The 25112-nt window shown below is 37.2% G+C and overlaps 1 protein-coding gene across 2 annotated transcripts; it reads right to left on the bottom strand.

Annotated features, from left to right (window-relative positions):
• Nucleotides 1-12999: 12999 nt before the first annotated feature.
• On the bottom strand, nt 13000-24547 carry arl8 (ADP-ribosylation factor-like 8). 2 transcript variants are annotated; one of them, XM_079808467.1, is made up of 6 exons: nt 24023-24547; nt 19995-20055; nt 19515-19662; nt 17871-17954; nt 17616-17767; nt 13000-14854 (listed from the first exon to the last, which is right to left on the bottom strand). In XM_079808467.1, the coding sequence occupies exons 1-6, from the start codon at nt 24066-24068 to the stop codon at nt 14806-14808; spliced, it is 540 nt and encodes a 179-aa protein (XP_079664593.1). In that variant the 5' UTR covers nt 24069-24547; the 3' UTR covers nt 13000-14805. The 2 variants fall into 2 exon arrangements, with proteins under 2 accessions (XP_079664593.1, XP_079664594.1); XM_079808468.1 differs by lacking the exon at nt 19995-20055 and having other exon boundaries at nt 24023-24535.
• Between the last annotated feature and the right edge of the window lie 565 nt (nt 24548-25112).

The following is a 25112-nucleotide window of genomic DNA, read 5'->3' as shown; positions in this document are numbered from 1 at the left end:
GATAATTAGTGTTATTCACTTCACCTGGTGAATATACCCTTCTGTGTATATTTAATTTAATGAAGACTTGATTAAATATGTGCGCATACACTGTGTTGGTTCATGTTTAGAGCACTAGAGTATATGAAAACTTTAAACACGCTCACTCCAGTCCCGATATGATCTATGATCCCCGTTGAGTGTTCCTCATCACGGCATTCCGTGCAGAAACCTCTCATGCGTATGTTGTATGTTGTATTTTTAGTCATATTTTCCATGTGTTGGTAGTCAAACACCAGCCCTGACAGCATCGTGGGGGAAATTAATCAACACTTTTGTGCTACTGTGGAAACATACACTTGCGGCACATGTCTGAATTCAACACTGAACAGGCAGAAGTGAAGGAACAGCGCTGAAATGGTCTTTTGTGACATTTGAATTCTACATTATAACACTTTAAACATTACGTAACACTTAATTTTAACATTTACTCTCCAGTTTGAGTTAAAACTCAAAACAATGGAACAATTCATTGTAACTTAAAATGTGTCAGTTGTGTGAACTCAAAAGAAAAATAGTTCTATATACTCATAAAAGTTAATTTGATTGAACTCTTTTGTTTAATTTAAAGGGGTACTTCACCGCTGGAAAGATGAATGTGTATTAAAATTTGGTCATTTATGTAGTAGAAATGTGAAATTGTTTTAGAAGTTGGTGCCTTCTAGACTGAGAAAAGCCAGCAAATGTATTTTTGGCTCATGTGGATGAAAGACAACAACTCCCAGAATGCACTTGCTTCGCTGCCCTACGGGGCCACTCCCAAACCACGGCTACCGGTTATCACTTGCCCACCGCGGCACCGCCCCCACCGTTGTGTTCATTTTTATAGTAATAAAATAATTTAGTTCAGTTAGAGAACAGACACTACAATTAAAAACTGAACGTGTCTGCTCAATACAGCACGAGCCGAATGAGTGCCGCAGAACAAACGCAGCAGGAGTCAGATTTCATTCAGAGAGTGAGGAGCTGAGCTGAGCTATAAGCACGGCATCCATTCAAGGCTGCACAGTCATTCACGGTGAGTGTCCAATCTGGCACGTTTTTTTCAGTTCATGCCTCAAGCTTAAATTTGAGAACACTTGCTTTGCTCCGCAACGCTCTGTTATGAATGCCCTAGCGGCGCCGTCCGCATTTACATTCTGTGAGTGAGATCCCTCCCCTGTGGGCGGGTTGAAAACATGCGGAACAGCTCCTTCTACTGGCTGTAGTCTATAGCCTCTGGCCCAAAAAGCCTCAGATGATGCAAAGTTACGATATTTGCGTCATCGGAGGCTTTTTTCCAGACATAAAATACCTAAATCTCTCATCTCAGGGGTATATGAGAGGGGGGGGTTACTACCGGGTTTCTACTGATACAAAGCTTAATGCTAATCGCTTAAGTAACCCTTTAAGTTTAACCTCTAACAAATGAATTATTTAGGGTTTACAGTGAACCCATTAATGCTGATTACAATCTACACTGTAAAAAAAAAATCAGGTCTCCAACTGAACATTTTCTAGTGACAGATCACATCTACATTTTTTAGTTGGCCAAATTGAATTTCTGTGAATTAAATTGCATCAATTCACAGAAATTCAATTTGGCCAACTGAAAAATGTATTGAGAAAATTTTCCATTGGAGACCTGATTTTTTTTTTTACAGTGTAATGACTGTGCAAATGTATTTTGTACACTGATTTTGTCCTTCAAGCTGTTGTGTTCATCTCATTCTCAGACTCACAAAAGCTGTTGTCAACTCCTGAGAGCTTCATTCTCTTTTTAAATTGAAAAATTGCATTTTGTGGCCCGCATGTTACCTGTCAGAGCTGAACTATTTGCCTATCCTGGCTGCTCCTTAGGTCATTCACCCATTTCATCATTCTCCCTCCTCACCAGCCCACAGTCTGCTGCAACACAGACCATCTCCACTATTCACTCTTTCAAAACAATATTTGTCACTATTTACTTCAGGCACTGTCAGATATTCTTCCTTGTTTCTCTGGTGGTGGTGTAACCTTTGCATTTGTCTTTTACTGTCAGGCCTGTCTAGTTATTTTGGAGTAATAGTTAAAACTATAACTATTTGTTCTCTGCTCAGTATACAAAATGATTTGTCTCAAGTTTCTAATTTAGGTCTTCCAGGGTTGTTCAAGCCAGTGCAGCTTTTAAATGAGCACTAATCACTGTGTTATTAGCTGACAGTTCAGCTTTTAGGTCTAAAGTGTGTTTATTCCTCTGAGAAAGGAATAATAGAAGAGTTAGTGAAGTTTGACACATGGATCACTTCTCTCACCTTAGTGCTTTAGGTAAAGGTGGTACAATTATATTATCTGTCAAACTACTAAAGATGATCAGCTCAGTTAGGTCATTCATTGACTAGTCGTTCATCAGCTGGCTAAAAAAATACATAGGTTTGAAATATGGAACTCTTTTAAGGGAGGTTTTACATATGGCCTGTAAAAGGCCACAATAAAATGAATGGAGGACAGAATGACAAGAATGACACGGTGAAAATGAAGGAAAGAAATTGGTTCAAAGAACATGTTTAGTGCCAAAGATTGATTCAATGACTAAATTAGAGGAGGATTATTCTGTTGTGTTTTAGTCAGCAAATCAAATTCACTCAGTACATGTTATATGATGATTGTGTTTTGAACAACAAAAAAAAGTATATGTTAAAAGTGTAAACAATTTGAAGAGGTAGAAAATATACAGAACAAATGTAAATTAAAATATACACTTATTTAAAATGCATTTCCAGAGATTAATACTTGTACAATATACCAAATCATATTTAACAAATGTACCAATTATTGTCCCTTTTAAGACAATTTATTATATTAGAGCACATTAGATTCAATTATAAATAGATTTATTAAAAGTTAATCAAATTCATAGTAAAAAGAAATGAAGCTGTTTGTCTACTGTTTGAAAAGGTATTGATATGGTACTTTAGGAAAGATAAACAAAGATACGTTTTCCTCCTACGCAAACAGTTACATGAATTAATACAAATTGATATAATTTAACAATTCATTTAAGAATGACAGAAGTACACTCTATGAAAAATAGGACCCAATGTACTGTTAATATGAAGGAATGTTTTACTCATACTTTGAGTTAAGCATTGCATGGCGTTTTAGAGTTAAGCGTTTCGAGGTAACGGATAATGTCCTGGCTGAAAATTGCCAGTGCCTTTGCCATTCTTTCATTTTTTTTCTTGCGGTGTATTCATTGACTACTCATATAAGAATTACATTTTGTCTAATGTCTGTTGTTAATGCCAGGGTCCCTAGAGGTCCAGTTTACACTTCCGACTCACCTTTCGTGAGGGCAGATCCTCTACACCTACTTGCTGAAGTTGAGGCTTTGGGTCTTTTGTCATCATCAGTAGTGGGTCATAATAATGTGTATCCATGGTAACCCCACTGCAGCCTATTCTGTGGCCTAGGTGCAGTTCTGTATTAAACAGAATATTTCTGCCAACAAAGAGAAATAGAGTCTGAGAAATAAAGGAATGGGAGTGAAGGACAGCAGAATCTGAAGATGAAACGACTGGATCAAACATAAATTGCATCCTTTTTCATTTGATCTCTAGGCAGGAGAATTGACGTATGCCAATAAGGACACACGGTCTAGTGCCAGGAATATCATATTATTGCCTTTGTTAATAGGATATGAGTGTTTTGTCCTAAAGTACCTAGATGAAACTGGTGTATAGGCAGTGCTGCATACAGTTGTTGAATAATCTGACAGAATATTTTCCCCAGATTCCTGTCAATACATTTCTGTGACTTTAGGTCCATTTAATTTCTTAATTTGCAGTTTTGGTGACATCAATAACATTAATGAATCTCTTTTAGGTTATTGGTATAAGATGGTCCAAGGCTCAATTTAATTTCTCAATTTAATTCTGGCTAAAGTAATTAGAGCCAATTGAAAAAAAAAAACCCACAAGGCATTTTGAATTCTAGCTGTTTGTTTTATTACTAATGCTGTGAAGGATATTCCAGGCTTTCATTCTCTAACACTTTCATTTCACTATTTATATGACCAGCAATTCATCAGCATTGTACACAAGGACATTTCTGCATAGTTCAAATTGAGCACTTGCATTTTGTGGACAATTTGTAAAAAATAAATTACAAAAAAGATCTATTGCTAAACCTAATAATGTTACGCACTTCTCAAACTGTCTCAAACATTTCTGATCATTTTGAGAATTTGTGTAGAGATCATCCAAATATTGAGCAGACATTAGAATTCAGATGAGCTTATTATATTTAACCTTCACGTCAAGTACAGGAGGTGTTCTTTAAATAGACAACCAGTTCTTTCATCAGTTTTATTTCCAACCTGCGATTGGAAATATATATTTTTAATTCTATATCTGGTGTCATTTTTTTCTACAACCCCAATTCCAGGAATGTTGGGACATTGCAAAATGAAATAAAATCAAGACTCAGTGATTTGTTCATTCTCTTTCAACTTTATAACTGACAAATTGTATTTTGTAAATATGAACACATTTTTATTTTGATGGCAGCTACACGCTCCAAAAAAGTTGGGACATAGGCATGTTTACAAATATCTCACATCACCTTATATTAGGATACTAATTGTTGCAGTTTTGCAAGTGGATTTTTTGCCCAACCTCGCCTGAAATAACACAGCTGCTCAACAGTCCATGGTTGTCGTTGTCTGATTCTCCTTTTCATGATGTGCCATCTATTTTCAATAAAGTTGAAAGAGAATGAACAAATCGCAGATTCTTCATTTTACAAAATATCCCAACTTTTCGGAATTGGGGTTGTATATAATTTTCAGACATCAACATCACTTAGATGAAAATATGAAAAACACATGATGAGAGATTATTTTCTTATTGTATGACTTATTATGGATGGACCCTGTTGTGCAAACAGATATAGCCAATACATAAAACACATGCATAAACCATATAGGCAAATAATACTAACAGTGTGTGTGCATCCTTGTTAAAGATTATACATCTTGTTTAAACTTGTCTGGGGGAGAAAGGACGATAAAAGGACAAGTCCAGTCTAAAAAACAGAGATGATCAAAGTGGGAGGAAGCAATCAAGCAATCAGTATCACCCCTACAGACATCAGCAAGTTGATTGCATGGTATATAACCATTTCGCATAAATATTCTGAATAATTATTTTAATACTGTCATTTTATTTCTTAGGTTAGTCTGTTTCTCTTACTGCGTATCTTGCTATTCTCATATTTAACTCTTTTTCCTTCCCGTGTGTTTTTAAGTTGCCAGCCATCACCAGCATTTTTGATCATTTTCATGGCCCCCAGGAATATTTTGTTGTATGAATATCTGAACATGCAATATGTCAAAAGAAAGAACAGAGACTCTTCTTTTAAACAAACAAACAAAATGTATACATCATCGCATATTTGGCCCCGCCCACTGGCACATTAGTGAGAAAAAAGACCCAGGATCACTAGACTAAAAATAGCGTTACCTTCCAAAGGTTCCTAATGTTAGGAAAGTGGTTATTTATTTTCAACTTTGTGAATGTCTCAGTAGAGCATCAATTGTTTGTTCGTTACATTTCACTGTGGATTCTTTGGAAAATCAGTCGCATTTTGGCACAGGCTTTGCAAACAGATTTTAACTGTAGGATATGGACCCGACAGTAATGCCACAACATGTAAGTAACCGTGATAATTCTATGCCTGACCTGTGATCAGTGATTTCTGATATTTCTCCTTGAGCAAAGCACTTTACAAAGCACCATGTTGCTCCAGGGGTATTGTCCCTGTAATAAGTGCACTGTAAGTCGCTTTTGGATAAAAGTGTCTGCCATAAATGTAAATCAAGCCAGTGACTAAATTATCAACTTTAAATTGTTTCTCTTAGTAGCATGAAAATAATAATAGTAATTTAAATTGTGATTAATTTATAAGCGTTTTGAACGCTCTCTTTATAATCACTGGAGCTGTCAATCACACAACACAGTGAGTTCTGGACTCTCGCCAAAACTCCCGTTATAATCAATGATGCTGTCTATACGCACCAAATCTCTTATTTACATTGTGTTTGCACTGTTAGACTTCCATGAGATGAGAGTAGATCTTAACCACTTTAATATAGCTGGTGTAAGAGAAAAACAGAAGTTTCTTTCCATACCAGTAATTCGGTCACTGTGAGATTTTGAGTAGGTGTGCAATCACCCAGTATCCTGTGAACAAAGCATCAGTATGATAAATAGATTTCCACTGGATCCTAATACAATGTAATCCATTACATCAGTTGGCTAAGTGAGCATTATCTTCACAGTCTGGAACTGTAATGATTATCCATACTCTGATGAAAGCCATGCACCTTATATTGGAGTATTACTGGAATACTTGATAGATCATTACACAGAGTGACAGGCTGTGATTGGCTTGTTAAATTGATTAATAACATGCAACCGCAGGTAAAGAATTTCGCTAGAGCGCAAGCATGAAATACAGTGTGCAAGGCTGATGAAGCATAACATGGATGTCAGAAAAATGAAAAAAAAAACCTCACCTGTGGTTTCTGAATGACTAAATTACAATATTGAATATTTGTATTCTCTAAAACCATTTACAAATTGCATATGCTTTGTCTAAATATGCTTTAGAGTAGACACCAAGGAAAAACAACAGACAAAAGAACGTTTAGACTAAAATAAAATACTGCTTAAAAATATTAAATAAGACATTTGCCCTAAAAGCAGCAATGGACGATTACAGTCAACCAAATCTCAACTTGCACATACAAGCAAATTTGAAGTTTTAAAATGGCCTGTCCTGAACCATAGATAGTAAAAGAGTCCTGGACGCGGTTTGTGGGAACCATTTACTTGTGCTGCTCTAACACAGGACAATGCCACACCCTAGTGGATCAAATGTGCAGTTGCAACTTTTGTAATTTAAGCAAAACATTTGAGAATGTTGACAAAAAGTATTATCTAAAAACCAGATTTACATTGTGAAATGGCCAAAATAAACTTTCCTGTTATAAAAGTTGAAGTGCTAAGCATAATCTATTGAAGACGGAATTGGCTTTGACTCGACGATGACAATATCTCAAGACACCCGCTTCTCGGGGTCGGTTCTAGGCATGGGCAGGGGTGGACTTGAGCCTCTGTAGCAGAAAGTCAGACAATCACACGAGCGGGCAGAAATATTTGCAATTAAGGTAATTACGAAGAGTTGTATTCGTGAATATGTATCTTGTAAATATTAATATACAGCTCTGATTTTATTTTTGATTCATACCAAGTTGAACTTATCTATAAAATACTCGCTCATTTAAGAACGTGCATTTATTGCAGGCGGCGCTTCTCCTCAAATAAGCCTACATAAAACATTAGTATTTATATATAGTGTTTCTTGAGTAAAGTACGCTGTAGGCCTACTTTACAAACGGTTCTTTGTTTACCTTTACATTGGCAGCAGAGACAGTCTGTGTGCAGCTCTTCATTTCACGATAGAGGCAGGTGGAGTTATGAGATTTGATCGACGGTTTGAGGATCCAATGGAGTTGAGAGGTTTGGTCTCAAGCTCGTTTTTCATTAACTAAATATTTGCATACCCCATGGCGTAAAAGACAGATGTAAGAGCCTGATATATATATATATATATATATATATATATATATATATATATATATATATATATATATATATATATATATATATATATATATATATATATATATATATATATATATATATATATATATATATATATATATATATATATATATCTGCCCGATATTTTTAATTTTCTTAATCTAGACAGGCAAATAATTGTCTTACAGTGTTTTACTTTTACCATTAGATTGAATAAATAAATAAATAAATAAAATAATAACAAGTTTGTGCTGTTGACGCTCACACAGCCTCGTGAAAAATCAAAACAAATCAGCTGCTCAAACAGAGAAACTCAGTTAATATATTGCGTGTGTAATATACAAAATGTGGAGTTTTTATAATTATTATAACATATGATACAGTTTTAAGCAACACCACACGAGCAAGAGTGCTGTTTTCCTGAACACCACCACGATTGAAAATGGGATATTGATTTCATATGACAGTTCCATAATAAACAATTAATTAACATCAAGTCACTTACATTTTAGATGTAATATTGACTGTTTTTGTTCTGAATAAAATTTTCATAGATATATTTTCACTCGCTGAACAGTTTCACTCTCCATCAAGCGATCTGTCAATTTCAGTTCAGCTCAACGGATGCGCAGCTTGACATACCATAAACTCTAGTGTGAAGGCGCACAACTGTTACTGTTTCTCTCTCTCTCTCTCTCTCTCTCTCTCTCTCTCTCTCTCTCTCTCTCTCTCTCTCTCTCTCTCTCTCTCTCTCTCTCTCTCTCTCTCTCTCTCTCTCTCTCGAGAAAAGGGTGTCTGGCTCTTATTTTGTCAGTAATGGAGTCAGATGGGGTGGAGACAGTCAGACATGTTTTCACACTTCATCTGCTTTACAATTATCTTGCACTTATCGTCTGGTGAACTGTTCACAGTGTGGCAGTATGTCAGATTAATGTATATTTTTGTACAAGATGTGGAACACGCAGACGAAGGAACCTAAAAGTAAAGGTTTGCTCTCCTGAGCTTAACCTTGTTGCAAAGTGTCTCTGTTTGTCTTCTGCCTCTCTGGGCCAGACACTCAGAACTTGGTCAATCCGCTTTTGTCTCTCTGGCATTGAGACTCAGGATGTGCTGTAATCATTACTGTCTCGCTGGACAAAAACTCTGAACGTAGTGTTTGTTAATGTCTCTTTCCTCACCGGCTGGAGGCTCAGAACGTGGTCGTATCTGTTGCTGCCTCACAAGCTGTAGACTCAGAGGCTCAGAACGGTATGGTGTATCTGTCACAGTCTCCACCTTGCAGCCTGGGATTCGGAACGTTGTTGATCCTTTTTTGTCTCTCCCCTTACAGGACAGACTCAGAACTTGGTATATCTGTTACAGTATGTTTCATCCTTAGAGGACAGTCTCAGAACTTGGAATGTCTGTTCTGCTAAAAGGATACCTTTATCCCTTTCCGACGAGGAGATTGCAATTTGGCGCTTCTCCATTCCAGTGCTGTGATTGGCTGCTGGCTTCAGAGGGGGCACACACAGTGTGCATAAAGCAGTTAGAAGTCTTTAAAGTGTCTTTTAAGTTTTACCACTTTCCTAGCCACCACCAGAATACCTTTGGCAATATTCTGAACAAATAGAAACCAAAAATGATGCAAAAAGATGGATTTATTAATTTGTACATTAAGAGCTAAACTTGTGTAAGATGCTGCATTAGAAATAGCTCACAACAGCTTACAATCATCAGTTTTAAGCAGAGGTGGGTAGAGTAGCCAAAATCTGTACTCAAGTAAAAGTACAAGTACTTACGGAAATATTTACTCAAGTAAAAGTAAAAGTAGCAATCGTAATATTTACTTGAGTAAGAGTAAAAAAGTATTCGATGAGAGAACTACTCAAGTAGTTAGTTACTAGTTACTTTCAATCTGATTGATAAGAAGCGAAAACCCTACTTGGAGAGCTTTCACACACCTCTCTGTAACACTTTACAATAAGGTTGTATTAGATAACATTAGTTAATGTATTATAAAATGAACTAACCATGAACAACACCTCTGTTCAGCATTAGTTAATATTTGTCAACGTTAGTTCATAAAAATCCAACTGTTCATGGTTTATTCATGTTAGTTCACAGTGCATTGACTAATATTAACAATATTTGAATAATGCATTAGTAAATGTTTAAATTAACATAAAGATAAATAAGTGCTTTATAAGTGCAGTTCATTATTAGTTCATGTTAACTAACGTAAGCTAATGAACCATATATATATATATATATATATGTGTGTGTGTGTGTGTGTGTGTGTGTGTGTGTGTGTGTGTGTGTGTGTGTGTGTGTGTGTGTGTGTGTGTGTGTGTGTGTGTGTGTGTGTGTGTGTGTGTGTGTGTGTGATTAATGGTTAAACAGTGTAAATTAATGGTGTGCTGGGCTAACTAGAGCTCTTCTTAAAACATACTTTGTTCTTATATTTTTATAGGCTATTCTTTAGGTAGGAATAAAATACAATACCGTTTTTATTTGTATGTATTTTCTACACTTCAGACAGGTGTCTGTCCGGATTTGTGTATAAATGCAAGACGTCACATTAGGCTGTTCAATTTGTTTCGTTTTGTGAAGAAAAGGATATGTAAATGTAAAGATGTGAACGTTTGTTCGTGGACGTGTGTTGTTTGGAGGATTCAAACGATTTGTCATTGCTTACACGAGCGCATATGAGGAAAACACTGGGACAGTGTGTGAAAGAGTATTATAATAAGGGAAATTTCCCATAGTTACCAAATGACCGTTAATAGTGTTCAAATATAGGCATCATTGTGACACTTACCGTTACATGTTCGTTTCAGGGTGGAATTCTTGTATGCTGAGAGATGTCAGTTCGTTTTGGTGCACACAACATGCATCGCATTATGAAACTATTCTTTTTGACATCTTGGAGTGAAATCATAGACTGAACTTGAGGCCACGGGCAATCTGCCTCCCGTAGCTCACACACATCTTCCTCTGCTTCGGCCATCATCTTCCGACTAAACGCGCGCTAATTATAAGCGGGAGATGCGTTGCAACCTCTCGCGAAGCAGCCTCTCCAACATTTCGCGAGACTTGCGAGAGTCATATGAACTTATTTTAATATATATAATATAATTATTACCATTTGACAGTAACGGAGGAACGCCACCGAATGTAACTAAGTAAAAGTACAGTTTTTTCACAAGAAATTTACTTGAGTAAGAGTAAAAGTACCCATCTTTAAATCTACTCTAAAAGTACAAGTTACCCAAAATATTTACTCAAGTAAATGTAACGAAGTAAATGTAATTCGTTACTACCCACCTCTGGTTTTAAGGTTTCCAAACATAGTTATGAATAACCAAATATGAATTACCAAAAAAAACGAAATAACGACTTGTATAGTGAAAACCGATTTCATGAAACAATTTCTGCTTCATGAAACTTTGGAGCATATCGAATCGCCAAGGTTTGGATCGCCAAAGTCATGTGATTGCAGCAGTTTGGCGGTTTGACATGCGATCCAAATCATGATTTGACTCTCTGCTTCATGAAGCAGTGTTTTGAAATCGGTTATCACTATACAAGTCGTTTTTTAGTTTTTTTTTGGCGCACAAAAAATATTCTCATCGCTTTATAATGTTAATATTGAACCACAGTACTCACATGGACTGATTTAAATATGTTTTTAGTAGATTAATGGATCTTGAAAGTGTAAATTTCATTGCTGCCTATGGAAGCCTCACTGAGCCATCGGATTTCAACAAAAATATCTTAATTTGTGTTCCGAAGATGAACGGGTGTGGAACGGAATGAGGGTGAGTAATAAATTACATTATTTTCATTTTTGGGTGAACTAACCCTTTAATCTAGCCTTGCAATTATTCCACTGACTCAACAACGCCCCCTCATGTGCAGAAACAGAGTATTCAAGGTTCAAACCATGTAAAACATGTAGTTTCACTACATAGATTATCCCAACAAGTGCATCACAGTGAGAGATGTGTTTTAGTGAATGAGAATGTGTTTTGTAAAAATGATGCACGAGAATTGCAAATGCTATTGATATGTCACAGGTGTCTAACTACCTGAACTCGTTTAGGGTTTTGCCAAAACAGTGATTTATTTAACAAATATGTTTAGACCACAGAGCATTTGATTCGGAGAATGGGGTTTAGTGTTTCAGCAATTGAAAAAAATTGTAATATAACTAAATTTAAATTATTTTAAAATATTTAAAGTGTTAGTTCACCCAAAAATGAAAATTCTGTCATTAATTACTTACCCTCATGTCGTTCGACACCCGTAAGACCTTTGTTCATCTTCGGAACAGAAATGAAGATATTTTAGTTGAAATCCGATGGCTCAGAAATACCTCCATTGGCACAATGTACTTTTACACTCTCAAGACCTATAAAAGGTACTAAAGATGTCGTTACAAAGTCCATCTCACTACAGTGGTTCTACAATAATTTTATGAATCGACAAGAATAGTTTTTGTGCGCAAAAAAAAATAAAAATAAAAAAAGACTTATATAGTGATGACCGATTTCAAAACACTGCATCATGAAGCTTCAAAGCGTTATGAATCAGTGAGTCGATTCAGCGGTTTGGATCGCCAAAGTCAAGTGATTTCAGCAGTTTGGCGGTTTGACACGCGATCCGAATCATGATTTGACTCGCTGATTCATGATGCAGTGTTTTGAAATCGGTGGAATAAAAATACAACAACACACAGTAAAATGATGTAGGTCAATTATACATGGCCAATAAAATAACTACAAAGTTGAAGTCGCAAATTAAAAAATACATTATAAAATGTCTTATAAAAACAAGCAGGTAAGCAAATGGGGAACTCCAGCAGCTTTGAAGCTTCATGGGGACTGAATTAAACATAAATATACACCATAAGACATAAAAGCTGATGGCTCCAAGTATGCCCTGGGTCATGTGCCAGTCTCAGCCCTACATTCCTGTCTACACTCTTACAGTTCTATAAATGAAAGACTAAGGCCCCCTATAACAAAACTGTAATTCATTGATTTAGCTTATTAAAGTGCCCCCTTTATCTCAAGGTTTTTTTTTGCCTCAACATATGGACAATTTACATCAGAAGAAGTTCCTTTCACAGTTGAAAGCATCAAATAGAAGCAAATAGTCAAAGTGGAAGCATAAACAATTTCCATATGGAGGCACAAGACTAATCCAAGGTTATGGAGGATATTTATTTCCTTCTAATAACATGAAAAAAACTCACTTAGTAAAACTCAATGCAAATAAATTAATTATTTATATATTTATTTATTTAAGAGAAAAAAGGAAAATATGACCCAATAATGCAACAATAACAAATCAGATTTGAAAATAAAAGTTTATTATAAAACTATAAGAATTAGGAAAGTTGCTACAGATTTCACCTGCTCATTCAGAAATGGCACATCTGAGAACTGCATGGTTTGACCAATGGACTTCAGCGTTGAAACCGAATATTACACTCCATTCTGACAAGTAAGCCACATTTCCACTTTTAAATAGTTTTGTCCAAAAGCCTCCATTCAACATGGTATAATACAACAAACTCGTGTTTGTAATGATACATATGAACAGACACTGATACACATACAGATTTAGACTGTGAAAAGAAAATATTTTACATATATCTGCTCAATGAAGACTTTTATGCCAATAGTCATAACAGCCAAATTAATTTTTTTCTTCCATCAGAGAAGACTCCATGTGAAATTGTACTATTGTGGCATGAAAGTTAAACAGCACATCCGCAACAGTCAGATAAGAGCCACCATATAAAACCCCTGCAAAACAGAGACGGCCATATCCATGGGATTGATTTGCCTAGATCAGCAGCCAATAATAATAATTATGCAAAAAATTTCCACTGCTGGCAGGGAAAATGTCAGTGAGAGCACCAATTTGTAGTCACTGCATCAAAGTCTTGCATGTTTCCCTTAATTGAAAACAGCGCACAGAGATGATGGAAAAATGTGAAAGCACACAGAACAGTTTCAGCTTGAACCAAAAAGCATATTGGCAAAATCAACATGTAAAAACTAGTGCTCATGCGCTCATGTACCATACAACCTGAAAACAGCAAATCACTTGTATAGCAACAGACAACTATTATGGCTGGTTGACCTATGAAGACCACCTGAAAGCTGGGATGAAAAAAATAAAATAATACTGACTGACTTTTGAACATTATTTTCTTATAATAACTGAATGACCTTTATGCTATAACCACACTCAAGCGAGGAGCATGGCTACTTAAAAAACACACAGACAGACAAAAACATGCTAGTTCCCCTGCAGTGATGTTGGTTGGACATTCTCACATTCAAAGCGCGCACACACACCTGTAACAAGCATTACAATAAATCCAGCTGCTGCATTCTAATGTGCCACATCAACAAAAAATTGTAAACACCAAATTTTAAACGCTCTTCTTTTGCAGCGGTGATCGTACCTGGTGTCCTTTTAACTGCATCTCACATAAATGACGTTTCAAGCTGTAATGGTCACGTTCGAAATAGTAACAGCACCCTCTACTGTGACTAATGTTTGAGGTAATGCGTACCAAGTGATTTGATATGCTTAGGTGTTTTCATGATATGTAGTGGTGATAGTGGGTACCAATTGCACTTTAAACACTTGATACCCAAAAAGTTTAGCCAAAAACACAGTTGACCAATGACAACAATTGACCCAAAGATTCCCCATCTGAAAGGTAACACATTGACCATTCAAATAATTCCTTTCCAGTAAATTTAAAGAAAAACAAACATGATTAGCTTAATAAACCCATCCAAAGAACATATTTACCAATGCCAGAGTGCTAAAAACAAAGTCCCTCCTCACAAACACATACCAGCACTGTAGTACACCTCTAAGTTGAAATACTTCAGGCTTTGAATATCTTCTGCTATATACCAGTCGCTCCTGATACATTACTGATCGACAGGTCTGTCAAAGCAGATTCACATAACCGTTAAATCCCAGCTGAGGTAGGTGTCCAGAAAGTTCAGCTGCAATGTGTCAATTCTGAGATTTAAAATAAAACATAAGCAGCCAAAAGCACGAGTCTGCAATGCCACCGAAGGAGGCGGGAATCGCCGCCAATAAGTCCAACGTGGAGAATCAGAGGCTATCTGAGCCCAGCCCTTGAGGTCATCCACTCTAAACCCTGACACAGCCTGAAACAAACACACACAAAGTGGTAAATAAGGATGCACAAATAAGAAAATTCTGATTTTTTTTTTTACATTTTCATATTAAAGACCACTATAAACATTTTAAACTACTGCCTATAAAATTCAAAACTAAAAACACAATTAAGTTAAAAATGCTACAAGTCAACAAGCATCTCAGAATTACAATGTAGTGTATGTAAAATGTATATTCAGTTTTTTAATTTGCCATAGATTACATTTAACAGTGCTGTTAATATACGTTTAAAAGTAACATTACGTGAGTGTTAGATAATGGCAGAGATAATATCAACGTCAAAATACAGGAAATAAGCATCAACAATGATATATCGACAAATTTTGATTGATACTGCAAATTTAAAGTCCCTGTAAAGGCAATTCTGAGATTTTTTTTCCTAAACACATTATAAATGTTAGAAATGTATTGCCGAAACAAATTACAAAGACTGTGAACTTTGTAGTACTGAATTCAGAAGTTAGACCGTTAAACAGTTTTTCACCGTTGCTGTGTTCAGGATTTTCTGGGCGGGGCTAAAACGGTGGCTCGATGACGCACTGGAGCCACCGAGCCTGGCTCCTCCCCTAACACGATCATAACTAGAGCGCATTCGCATCAGTTTGCCCGCTCGATCGCGAGTTACTGTCAGTACTGTTAGTTACTATAGTCTACAACTTACAAAACGGCTTACAAAACAAACACGATGATCAAGAAGAGGTGGATTAATTTTGTGAACAGCCATCTTGATGGAGAGCTGAGGATAACCACTGACGCCTGCCTCTGAGTCTGCAGTGACAATACACCGGATCGTTTTACAAACTTTCACTGGAGACAACTGGGATTCACTGATAATCCGCTGCAGAACCGACTATCACCCGCCCCGGCCTTAGTCCTCCCGTCCCGCCGACACCTGGTGTGTCGTGATCATAGACGGTCGTGATCAGTGATTGTTGTCTTGTGTGCTACTGCAGCTTTCCCGCAAGTGGGCGTGGTTTCGGCGCCGACAGCGGACACACCCCCAGCGTTTGAGAGCAGAGAATTTTTGTTAAGTTTTTGATAAGCTATTTTATGTACTTGGTGGATTTTTTAATGATTCAAATTTGGCTGGGTAGTTAATAACACATTTATCTGTGGTGTGAGAAACTCAGAACACATGTTTAGTTTTGACTTTAAAAATATGTGTAATATTAGTCAAACTATAATACTGATTCATCTGGAGAGAGACAATATTTCTGGAGAGAGATTTATGCCATGATTAATTTAATCTACTGGCAAAAGTGTCTGACAAAACAAGGGACAGAAACAAGGGACACAGAGTGTTAATAAGCGCAAACTAATTAAAGCGGATGTCCAATGCCATCTCATGCATTCTGACTTATTTACACAGTTAAAGAGTTGGATTCTCATGCTAAACATGGCCAAAGTTTAAAAAAACGAGTTGAATGTATGACTGAGTATTTCTGTGCCAAATACTTAAGGGTTCGTATAAGTTTCTGAATTTTTTTTTAAATTATGACAGTGTGACACCATAAAGGGCAGATTTCCTAATATGGGCATTTCTCCCAGAAGAGAGTGCACGCACATCAACCAAAGTGAGAGCAAGAGCGCGCCCAACAACGTGCTTCACCCGTCTTACACCACGGGTCACGACACGAAGCAGCGGTACATCTGTATCGGTCTTATACTACTCTCTAAGTACTCAACCTTAATATGAGATTGTGAGAAACTGTGTGTTATGTACCCTTCAAGCACAAACCCTGCCCTGCAGCTGATCACAGGTGACTGCGTGATTGAGTTGACCAATGAAATCAGCTGAGGTAGGGTTTAGAAAACAAATCTATTTATTAGGCTACTGATATGATCTCCTGTCAGTGTGCATCCTTTTGAAGATTTTCAAAACAATTATTAGCCTATTTATTCATGAGTAAAACATTATTTAACTTTAACTTGCTGACTTGTTAAAGGGGTACTTCAGCACTGGGAAGATGAATGTGTATTTAAACTGGGTCATTTATGTAGTAGAAATGTGAAATTATTTTTGAATTTGGTGCCTTCTAGACTGAGAAAAGACAGAAAATGTATTTGTCTCATGTGGATTAAAGACAACAACTCCCAGAATGCACTTGCTTCGCTGCCCTACGAGGCCACTCCCTACACCGCCCCCACCGTCGTTTTGATCTTCATAAATAATACAATAATTTAATTCAGTTAGAGAATAAACATTACAATTAAAAACTGAATGTGTCTTTTCAATAAAGTGTGAGTGAGCCAAAACGAAAGTCACGGGACAAATGCAGTAAACTTTCATAGAAATTCACTGAAAAGTTAAAAACACTCACTTTGCTCCGCACCGCTCCGTTATTAATGCCCGATCAGAGCGCCCGTGCTCATTTTACATTCAGTGAGTGAGATCCCACCCCTGTGGGCGGGTCGAAAACATGCAGAACTAGCTCCTTCTACTGGCTGTAGTTTTTAGCCTCTGGCCAAAAAATCCTCCGATGACACAAAATGACGATATTTGCGTCATCTGAGGATTTTTTCCAGAAATAAAATGCATAATTCTCTCGTCTCAGGGGGATATGAGGGGGGAAAATACCATCATTTGAATATACTACCGGGTTTCTACTGATACAAAGCTTAATGGTAATCACTGAAGTAACCCTTTAATACATTTTTACATGAATCTATTACGGCAAGCAACAAAAACAGGCTAGAATAGTAAATATTTAGAGGTACTGCAGCTCTTACCCTTCTCCGGTGAGCGCACAGCAGGACTGGATGTGCCAGGGATGATCCTTGATGGAGCTGAGGGTCAGGTATTTGGAAATCTCTGCTGCAGACATACAGCCCTTCATGTCTTGCTTATTAGCAAAGATCAACACTGCAGCTTTGCGCAAATCCTGAGAGAATGACAAGAAAAAAACCCTGAAAAACAGGCTAGAGTGGGGTGTTATATTCATACTCCAGAGTTGTATGTGTGTGGTGTAAATGTTAAAGCATTACCTCGTGCGCTAGCATTCTGTAGAGCTCTTCTTTAGAAATGGCTAGTCTCTCTCTGTCGGTACTGTCCACTACCAGTATAATGAACTACCAGAGAAAACACACAGAGCATTATCATCAGATATCAGGCAGCATACTATTGCACTTGCATTCAGAGGTGGTTTCTAAGTTTAGCAAGGCCACAGAGTTGTTTGTTGCTCAGTGTACGTGTAAGAGCGAGTGCTCCTGAATAAACCTTGACAGCAGGGCCCCACCACAAATCTCATATGCACACTTTCTGAATGAAAGGCAGGGGTCTCGCTATTCAAACCTCTTTGTGCAACCCTGAACTTTGAACTCTTTAGTTAGACAACAGCTGCTAAGGTCTGGCGGAATTACTGCTGAGCACAACTGTTGTCCAAACTATTGATCACAGCACACTGGACACACAGCTGTTCATCTCACCATATTATCTATAAAAATGCTATTGCATCCGTGCATGTTGTTAGTTTTGTTACTATATATGGGTATTTTTACACCCAGTAACTAACAACACATTTAAAGATGTATCTGTATGAGCAGAGCACATTATAGTCAAAAGTTGGTTTTTGATATCAAGACTGCATGAAATAACATGGACAAAATATGTAAAATTATTGTTCATTGTTAGTTCATAAAATAGTTCACATGCGTCAATAATTCAAGACTTTTCCAAAAGACAGTTTGTCCACTGAAATAGGGAGTTGCGGGAACCGACATTATAGAACATGTGGCGAAGCAAATACACTCTTACAGTTCAAAAGTTTGTGATCAGTAAGGTTAAGAAATGAATAATTTATTCCACAAGAATACATTTATAATGTTGCAAAAGACTTCTATTTAAAGTCTTTTGAACATTCTATAAATTAAAGAATCCTAAAAAAAAAGGTATAGGTTTCCACAAAAATATTCAATATCCAACTGTTATCAACAATGTAAAAAATAATAAATGATTCTTGAGCACCAAATCAGCATATTATAATGATTTCTGAAGGATCATGCGACACTGAAGACTGGAGTACTGAAACCGTGCCATCACAGGAATAAATTAAATTTTTTCAATAAATTCAAATAGAAAAGAGTCATTTAACATTTTCACATTATTGTATTTACAGTTCAAATAAATGCAGGCTTGAGCACAAGAGATGCGGCTTCAAGTCACACTCATGTTGCCAAGCCATTACATCTTTCTCTGCCAATGATTTCCTGTCTACTCTATGAGGTCTCTGTGAATACAAAAACAGGCCTAAATCAAGATGCAGGAAATTCATCCTCGCTCTGTTTATCATAGACAGTGGCCTACACATTTGTTTTCTGTCTTCCAACTGGCAAAGTCACATTAACAATTCAACACTTAACGGACTTCAGCTTAACAACAGCCGAAATCAAATACCATTACATTTTTTTTGTATAAAGTGCTATATGAATAAAGTTGACTTGACAATTTCTGACAACACCACCCTGTAAAATCACCCATGGGACCTTTATATGTTTCAATTTCATCTGCCAAGCATTTAAAAACAGTCAATTATGTAATCCCCTCGTGTAAGGTTTTCAATTCTGTTAGCCCAATTATCCCTGACCAAACGGGTTCAGCCTCCAGCAGTGTAGTGTATGCAAGTGCATTACCTCAGTGTTGGAGTAGTATGTGTTCCAAGAAGAACGGAGACTCTCCTGACCACCGATATCCCACATCAGGAAGTGGGTTTTCTTCACCACTATTTCTTCCACATTGCTGCCAATCGTAGGAGATGTGTGCACCACCTCATTCATTAAACTGCACAACAAAACAGGTTCAGATAAAACAAACTGCAAAGCAGGAACGGCAGTCTATACTTGACATTAATTACCACATTGAAACCTTTACCTATCTGTCCGTATCTCAATCTATTGTTTTACTGTATACTGCACATTATACGATGAAAGAAATTGCTATGTCTCATGTATGTTCATTCTCACTCTGTCTTACAACCTAAAAAAGCGATTTTGGCTGGCCCAGGCGTGTGGCAATAAAAACTCCATTCTATTATTCTATGAATTAGACTCTCTACTAATATAAATAAATAGCAATAAAGACTCTAATCAAGTAAATAAATATCTATTACTCACAATTGATAAAGTATAGTGGTCTTTCCAGCATTGTCCAGCCCCACAATAATCACCTTGTGTTCTGCATAACAGAAAAAAATGTATTACTGATTAAAAGAATGGTCAAATTAATATTAAGAGACCTTAATAAACAAACTTCAAATGAAACAAATTAATCTCAATAAATGATAGGAATTAATGTAAAAAAATAATACAATCCATTATTAAAGTGGGTTCATTGAGTCAAGTGCTCTTTCCTAGCAATTTTTTTCTGTTGTTCTCTGTTCTAGTAACTGCCAGATAATTGGTCCAGCAATCCCATACAAACACACAGCTCAGCTACACTGGAAGCACACTTGCGTAACAGAGGAAGATGTGATTAGATAAACCAGTGATCCATCCTTTATCAGAGCTCATGGTGAGAAAATTCTGCCAGCCTGTGAGTGTGTGTATCTGAGAGAGATAGAGGGCAGAGTTTGATATGTTTCACCTTTAAACTCTGATGTGAACTACAGGAAGCAGGATTGGATACCTCGTGGCATCTCTGGCAGCCCCACAAAGAAACAGAGAGACTATTTTACGCCTATTACCCCCTCTAGAAGTACCGACCCCTATTTTACTTCTGTATGCCTCCAAAAAAACAAAACAAAAAAATTCAAGACTACAGTTAAAGAGGTCATGAATTGAGAGATCAACTTTACATTCAGCTTTTGATATATAAAAGTTCATCATGATATAAGAATATCCTGTAAGTTTAGGAGCTGAAAACTTCCTTGTTAGTCAAAGAAAGGCTTTTATTGACACCAGGCCCAGCAAATGAGAGATCTCAGAATATGCCACACCTTGACATCATTGTGTAGTGAAACGCCGCCTCAACATAAGAATAAGCACGCCTAATTCTGTAGCCCCGCCCACCGACTAGTGAAGCTAAACGGACCGCGCTACCGAGCAATAAACATGCAGAAGATAGCAAGATATTCCGCTGTGCCTGGTTGTGGAAGAAGACTGTATAAGCTGCATAAGCTTCCTTCGGATTCTAATATTAGGAATGTGTGGTTGAACTTTATTTTTAATGAAGATCCAGTGGGGAAGACATTGCACGTTTGTTCCTTAATTTAACCACGGATTCATTTGTAAACAAGAGACTGGATTTGCAGACAGGATGAGTTTGCATGAAGGAATGAAGCAACACACTAATGTGAGTAAAACATGTTTTTTTATATGTGATAGTATTGCATGGTTACAGATTGTTTGATATCTATTGATTATGTGTACGTGTGTAACCGATTCAGGATCAGACTAGAACATGTATGGGCCAGGGCTCGCAAAGCCCAACGTCCCAGGGCTATGTGTTGTCCAGACAGGTTACCAAAACATAAGCCCGTCGGCAGGCCGGTGACACTCTTGACTTGATATTTGAAGGAAAAATACAAATCGCGGAAGTTTTGATCATGCTGATTTGTCTGACTCTGCAGTGAGGCTTGTGTGTGTGTTTGATAAAGACATTTTGCGAGCCCTGTTGTGGGCAAAATATTCCAGTTGCCGTTTCCCACACGCTTTCAAAACAATCCCTAATGTTGTACTCACGGGGGAGACGGAGCTCATTATAATATGCAAAGCTTATCCAATCATAGCAGTGGGTGTTTACTTCCAAGTCTTCATTGTGGCACAGCCATAAAAACAGAGCGTTCCATGAGAGAGGCTCAAAACCAGGGTCGAAAATAGCCTATTCATTATTCATCATGATGTTTTTGGGTGTAAAAACCACGCAAACGTCATTAGTTGACCTCAGACAACAGTGTAAAAACATAAAAAAGCCAGTTCATGACACATTTAAAGCCTCACACAGGTTTTAGTGGACCTTTTCATAAACTCAAGGACAAATTTAGCCAAATTAAATGCAAGACTACTAGTGCTACTGCTCTAGGCTTTAGCCGAAGGACAAAACCTATGAACATTAAAGTCAGCAGTTAATGATTTACAAGACCAATAGGTCCTTATTTAAGAAGTGCTTCTAATAGACTGATGAATATTTACAATGAATTGCAGGAATTGTCATATTTCTTAACAACTGCAGGAATGTTTGTGTATTAGATAGCAACGCTCAGTGTAATGAAGTGACTGGTCCTCTTCAGGACAGTAATCCAGGGAATTAGGAAAGAGAATGGGATTACAAATCCAACAGGCAGAATTCCTTCTGTCTAGAGAAGTAGGCCAAGGAGCTATCCTACTTTCTCCTGGGACCTCTTTTTGGACCTAGAGCAAGCCCCGGTATTTAAGACAGGCTAGTTCATTTGTAATAAACATATCTGGCACACACAAGAAATCATATTAAATCAAGTATAAACTTCTATGAATGCAAATAAATTGGTGTCAGAAATTATTGAAAGTGTACGCAATATCAACAGATTCCATTCCAGTGTTAAAGAAATATCTGTCTAACATTACAGCAATCTGGTTAGGAATGTTTGTCATGGGATAAAACTGTAAATAAAAAATAAAAAAATTGCAAAAAATTAGCCAGGAAATACCTTTCGGTTGTTTGCTCACTTTATCAATGCTCAACTTTACAATTGTAAAAAATATGTATTCAAGGTAAAATACAGTTATAAGTGTAACTTGGAGAGAATCTAGTATGCAACTTAAAATCTCTGTAGCTTCTGTGCATATGTCCATCATTGTGTGTCCTGGGGTGGATCTCTCTGGGCAGGCTGAACTGACTGCTGAAACAGGCGAACAATAGGAGAGGAAAACGGTTTCCTCACGCTGCTTTTGTTTGCCAGATGCTCGTGGCGTCTGTTTCTCTACACAAAAGCATTTTTAATTCAAATCAGTTGCTATTATTGTCACTGCACAAGTTGGAGCTGATATCTGACCCCTCTGTCCTCTGGACCTACATCATGAGAGACGCATCTGTCACAGCAGCAGTAAAGACAAACATATGTCAGATGTACAAAAAATAAAAACCTGCTTGTAAACTCTATAAGAAAAAAAGAAATGGAAAAAAAAAAAATCATGAAATATAGCCAAGAGCTGGAGAATAGCTGAAGTTTCATCACAGGCTAGTTTTAGGCAAATCCACTGTGGCAAAACCGTTTTTTCATGCACTGGTCAATTAAAATTTTGGGCTAAGTTCATGTCTTCTTTCAGACCAGTGGAAAGAAAAAGTGTTTAATTTATTTTTTCTTAATGAACTGCACTATAAATCTCCACTAAAATAACATTGTTACTTTTTCTAAATTTCTATGGGGTGATAAAAAAATATATCCAATACTCCTATATGTAGAAATCTAACTATGACAACAAAATTATTATTATTTTTTTTAATCTGGCTTTCCAATGTTCAGATTTCTGTTCTGGAAATGTAAGCAAATGTGTGTTAATTAGATAATTAATTAACATATTCCATAACACACTTCACAAAATGTAAAACAAACTATTGTCTGAATGTACTGTGATTAATCAATAGGGGAATTTTATAGATTAGTTAATTTTATTACCATATTCACCTGTGGTGTCTTGCCTTATGGTATTCATTCAGTAGCATTGTGATAACATCACTGTACCAATGTAGGCTACAACAACAGTACTTTGGGGGGGAAATGGGTAGGGTTTGAGCTAACATAGACTTTCTCTCTTAAGCTTTACGTGTGTTACTACAGTCTTCAGAAAGCATGTTATCGTTCAACAAGTGGATAATACTCAGTTTCTGTGCAGATCATTTAGAAGACATTTAAAACTGACCCATCTTTTACCTCCACCACTAACTAGATAATCTAATGTGTTTGAGCTAACAGTTAACCCAGAGAAGGTAAGTTAACGGGCCGACTAACAAACCGTTTCAAATACAAGGTGAAGACACCTTGATCTGGTCCGTTTAAAATATACGATAAGCACAAGTAAACGTGTCAGTGAAAGACTATGGCTTTGATGGGTTAACATTAGCACAACGCATCGGGCTCACTAGCATTAACATTAGCTCAGTTCAGCCCGAGGCGGACAACGGTCAAAAACACTCGCCACAAACCAGTCAGAACACCACCTCTTACCTTGATTACAAAAGAAGCTCCACAGTTTGGCGAAAATTAGACCCATTTCTCCTGGTGGGTGAATGAGCGTGTCTAGAGAGTGCGGGTGTCGCGAGAGGCCTACAGCAGCTGTCCGTGGAGCCGTTATGTCTTCATAAACCCGCTCGAGCCATGCAGATACGATAACTCAGCACATGCCTCCGTGTCCGTCGTGTTCACACAGGTGAGCAGCTCCCGAGCACTTCTTATTTTGTGTGGTCAGATCAAGTGTGCGACAGATGCGAGCGCGACGGACACATCGCTGTCCAAACAAAAGCCTCTTCACTTCCCAGGTCGCTCTGGCCTCATCCACATTTTCCTCATGGACAAAAAACGCACATCAGCACCCTTTGTCTAGCTACACACGTGTACGTGCACGGGAAGCACTCAAGGGAGTAAAACTTGAGGCACACGGAGTTCACAGCAGCGCGTGTGTGTGTGTGTGTGCGCCGCCGCTGCTGCTGCTGCTGGATCAAAACAAGCTCTCTCTCTCTCTCTCTCTCTCTCTCTCTCTCTCTCTCTCTCTCTCTCTCTCTCTCTCTCTCTCTCGTTGTACACACACACACACACCATCCCCGATAGATAGATAGATAGATAGATAGATAGATAGATAGATAGATAGATAGATAGATAGATAGATAGATAGATAGATAGATAGATAGATAGATAGATAGATAGACAGACAGATAGGCAGACAGACAGACAGACAGACACACACACAGACAGACAGACAGATAGATAGATAGATAGATAGATAGATAGATAGATAGATAGATAGATAGATAGATAGATAGATAGATAGATAGATAGATAGATAGATAGATAGATAGACAGACACAGACAGATAGATAGATAGACAGACAGATAGATAGATATACAGACAGACAGAAAGACAGACACAGACAGATAGATAGATAGATAGATAGATATACAGACAGACAGACAGACAGACAGACAGACAGACAGACAGACAGACAGACAGACAGATAGATAGATAGATAGATAGATAGATAGATAGATAGATAGATAGATAGATAGATAGATAGATAGATGGATAGACAGACAGACAGAA

This window comes from Gobio gobio (genome assembly GCF_949357685.1).
Source record: "Gobio gobio genome assembly, chromosome: 2".
NCBI lineage: Eukaryota > Metazoa > Chordata > Actinopteri > Cypriniformes > Gobionidae > Gobio > Gobio gobio.
This window is presented reverse-complemented; position numbering and strand designations above follow the sequence as displayed.

Bases quoted from the DNA above. Each gene is read 5' to 3' on its own strand.
- arl8 (XM_079808467.1), bottom strand. From the start codon at position 24,068: ATGGGTCTAATTTTCGCCAAACTGTGGAGCTTCTTTTGTAATCAAG. The intron at 19,663-19,994 runs GTGAGTAATAGA...TTTGTTGTGCAG, and splicing joins ACCACTATACTTTATCAATT to TTTAATGAATGAGGTGGTGC. The intron at 14,855-17,615 runs GTAAGAGCTGCA...TGTTTGTTTCAG, and splicing joins TGTGCGCTCACCGGAGAAGG to GCTGTGTCAGGGTTTAGAGT.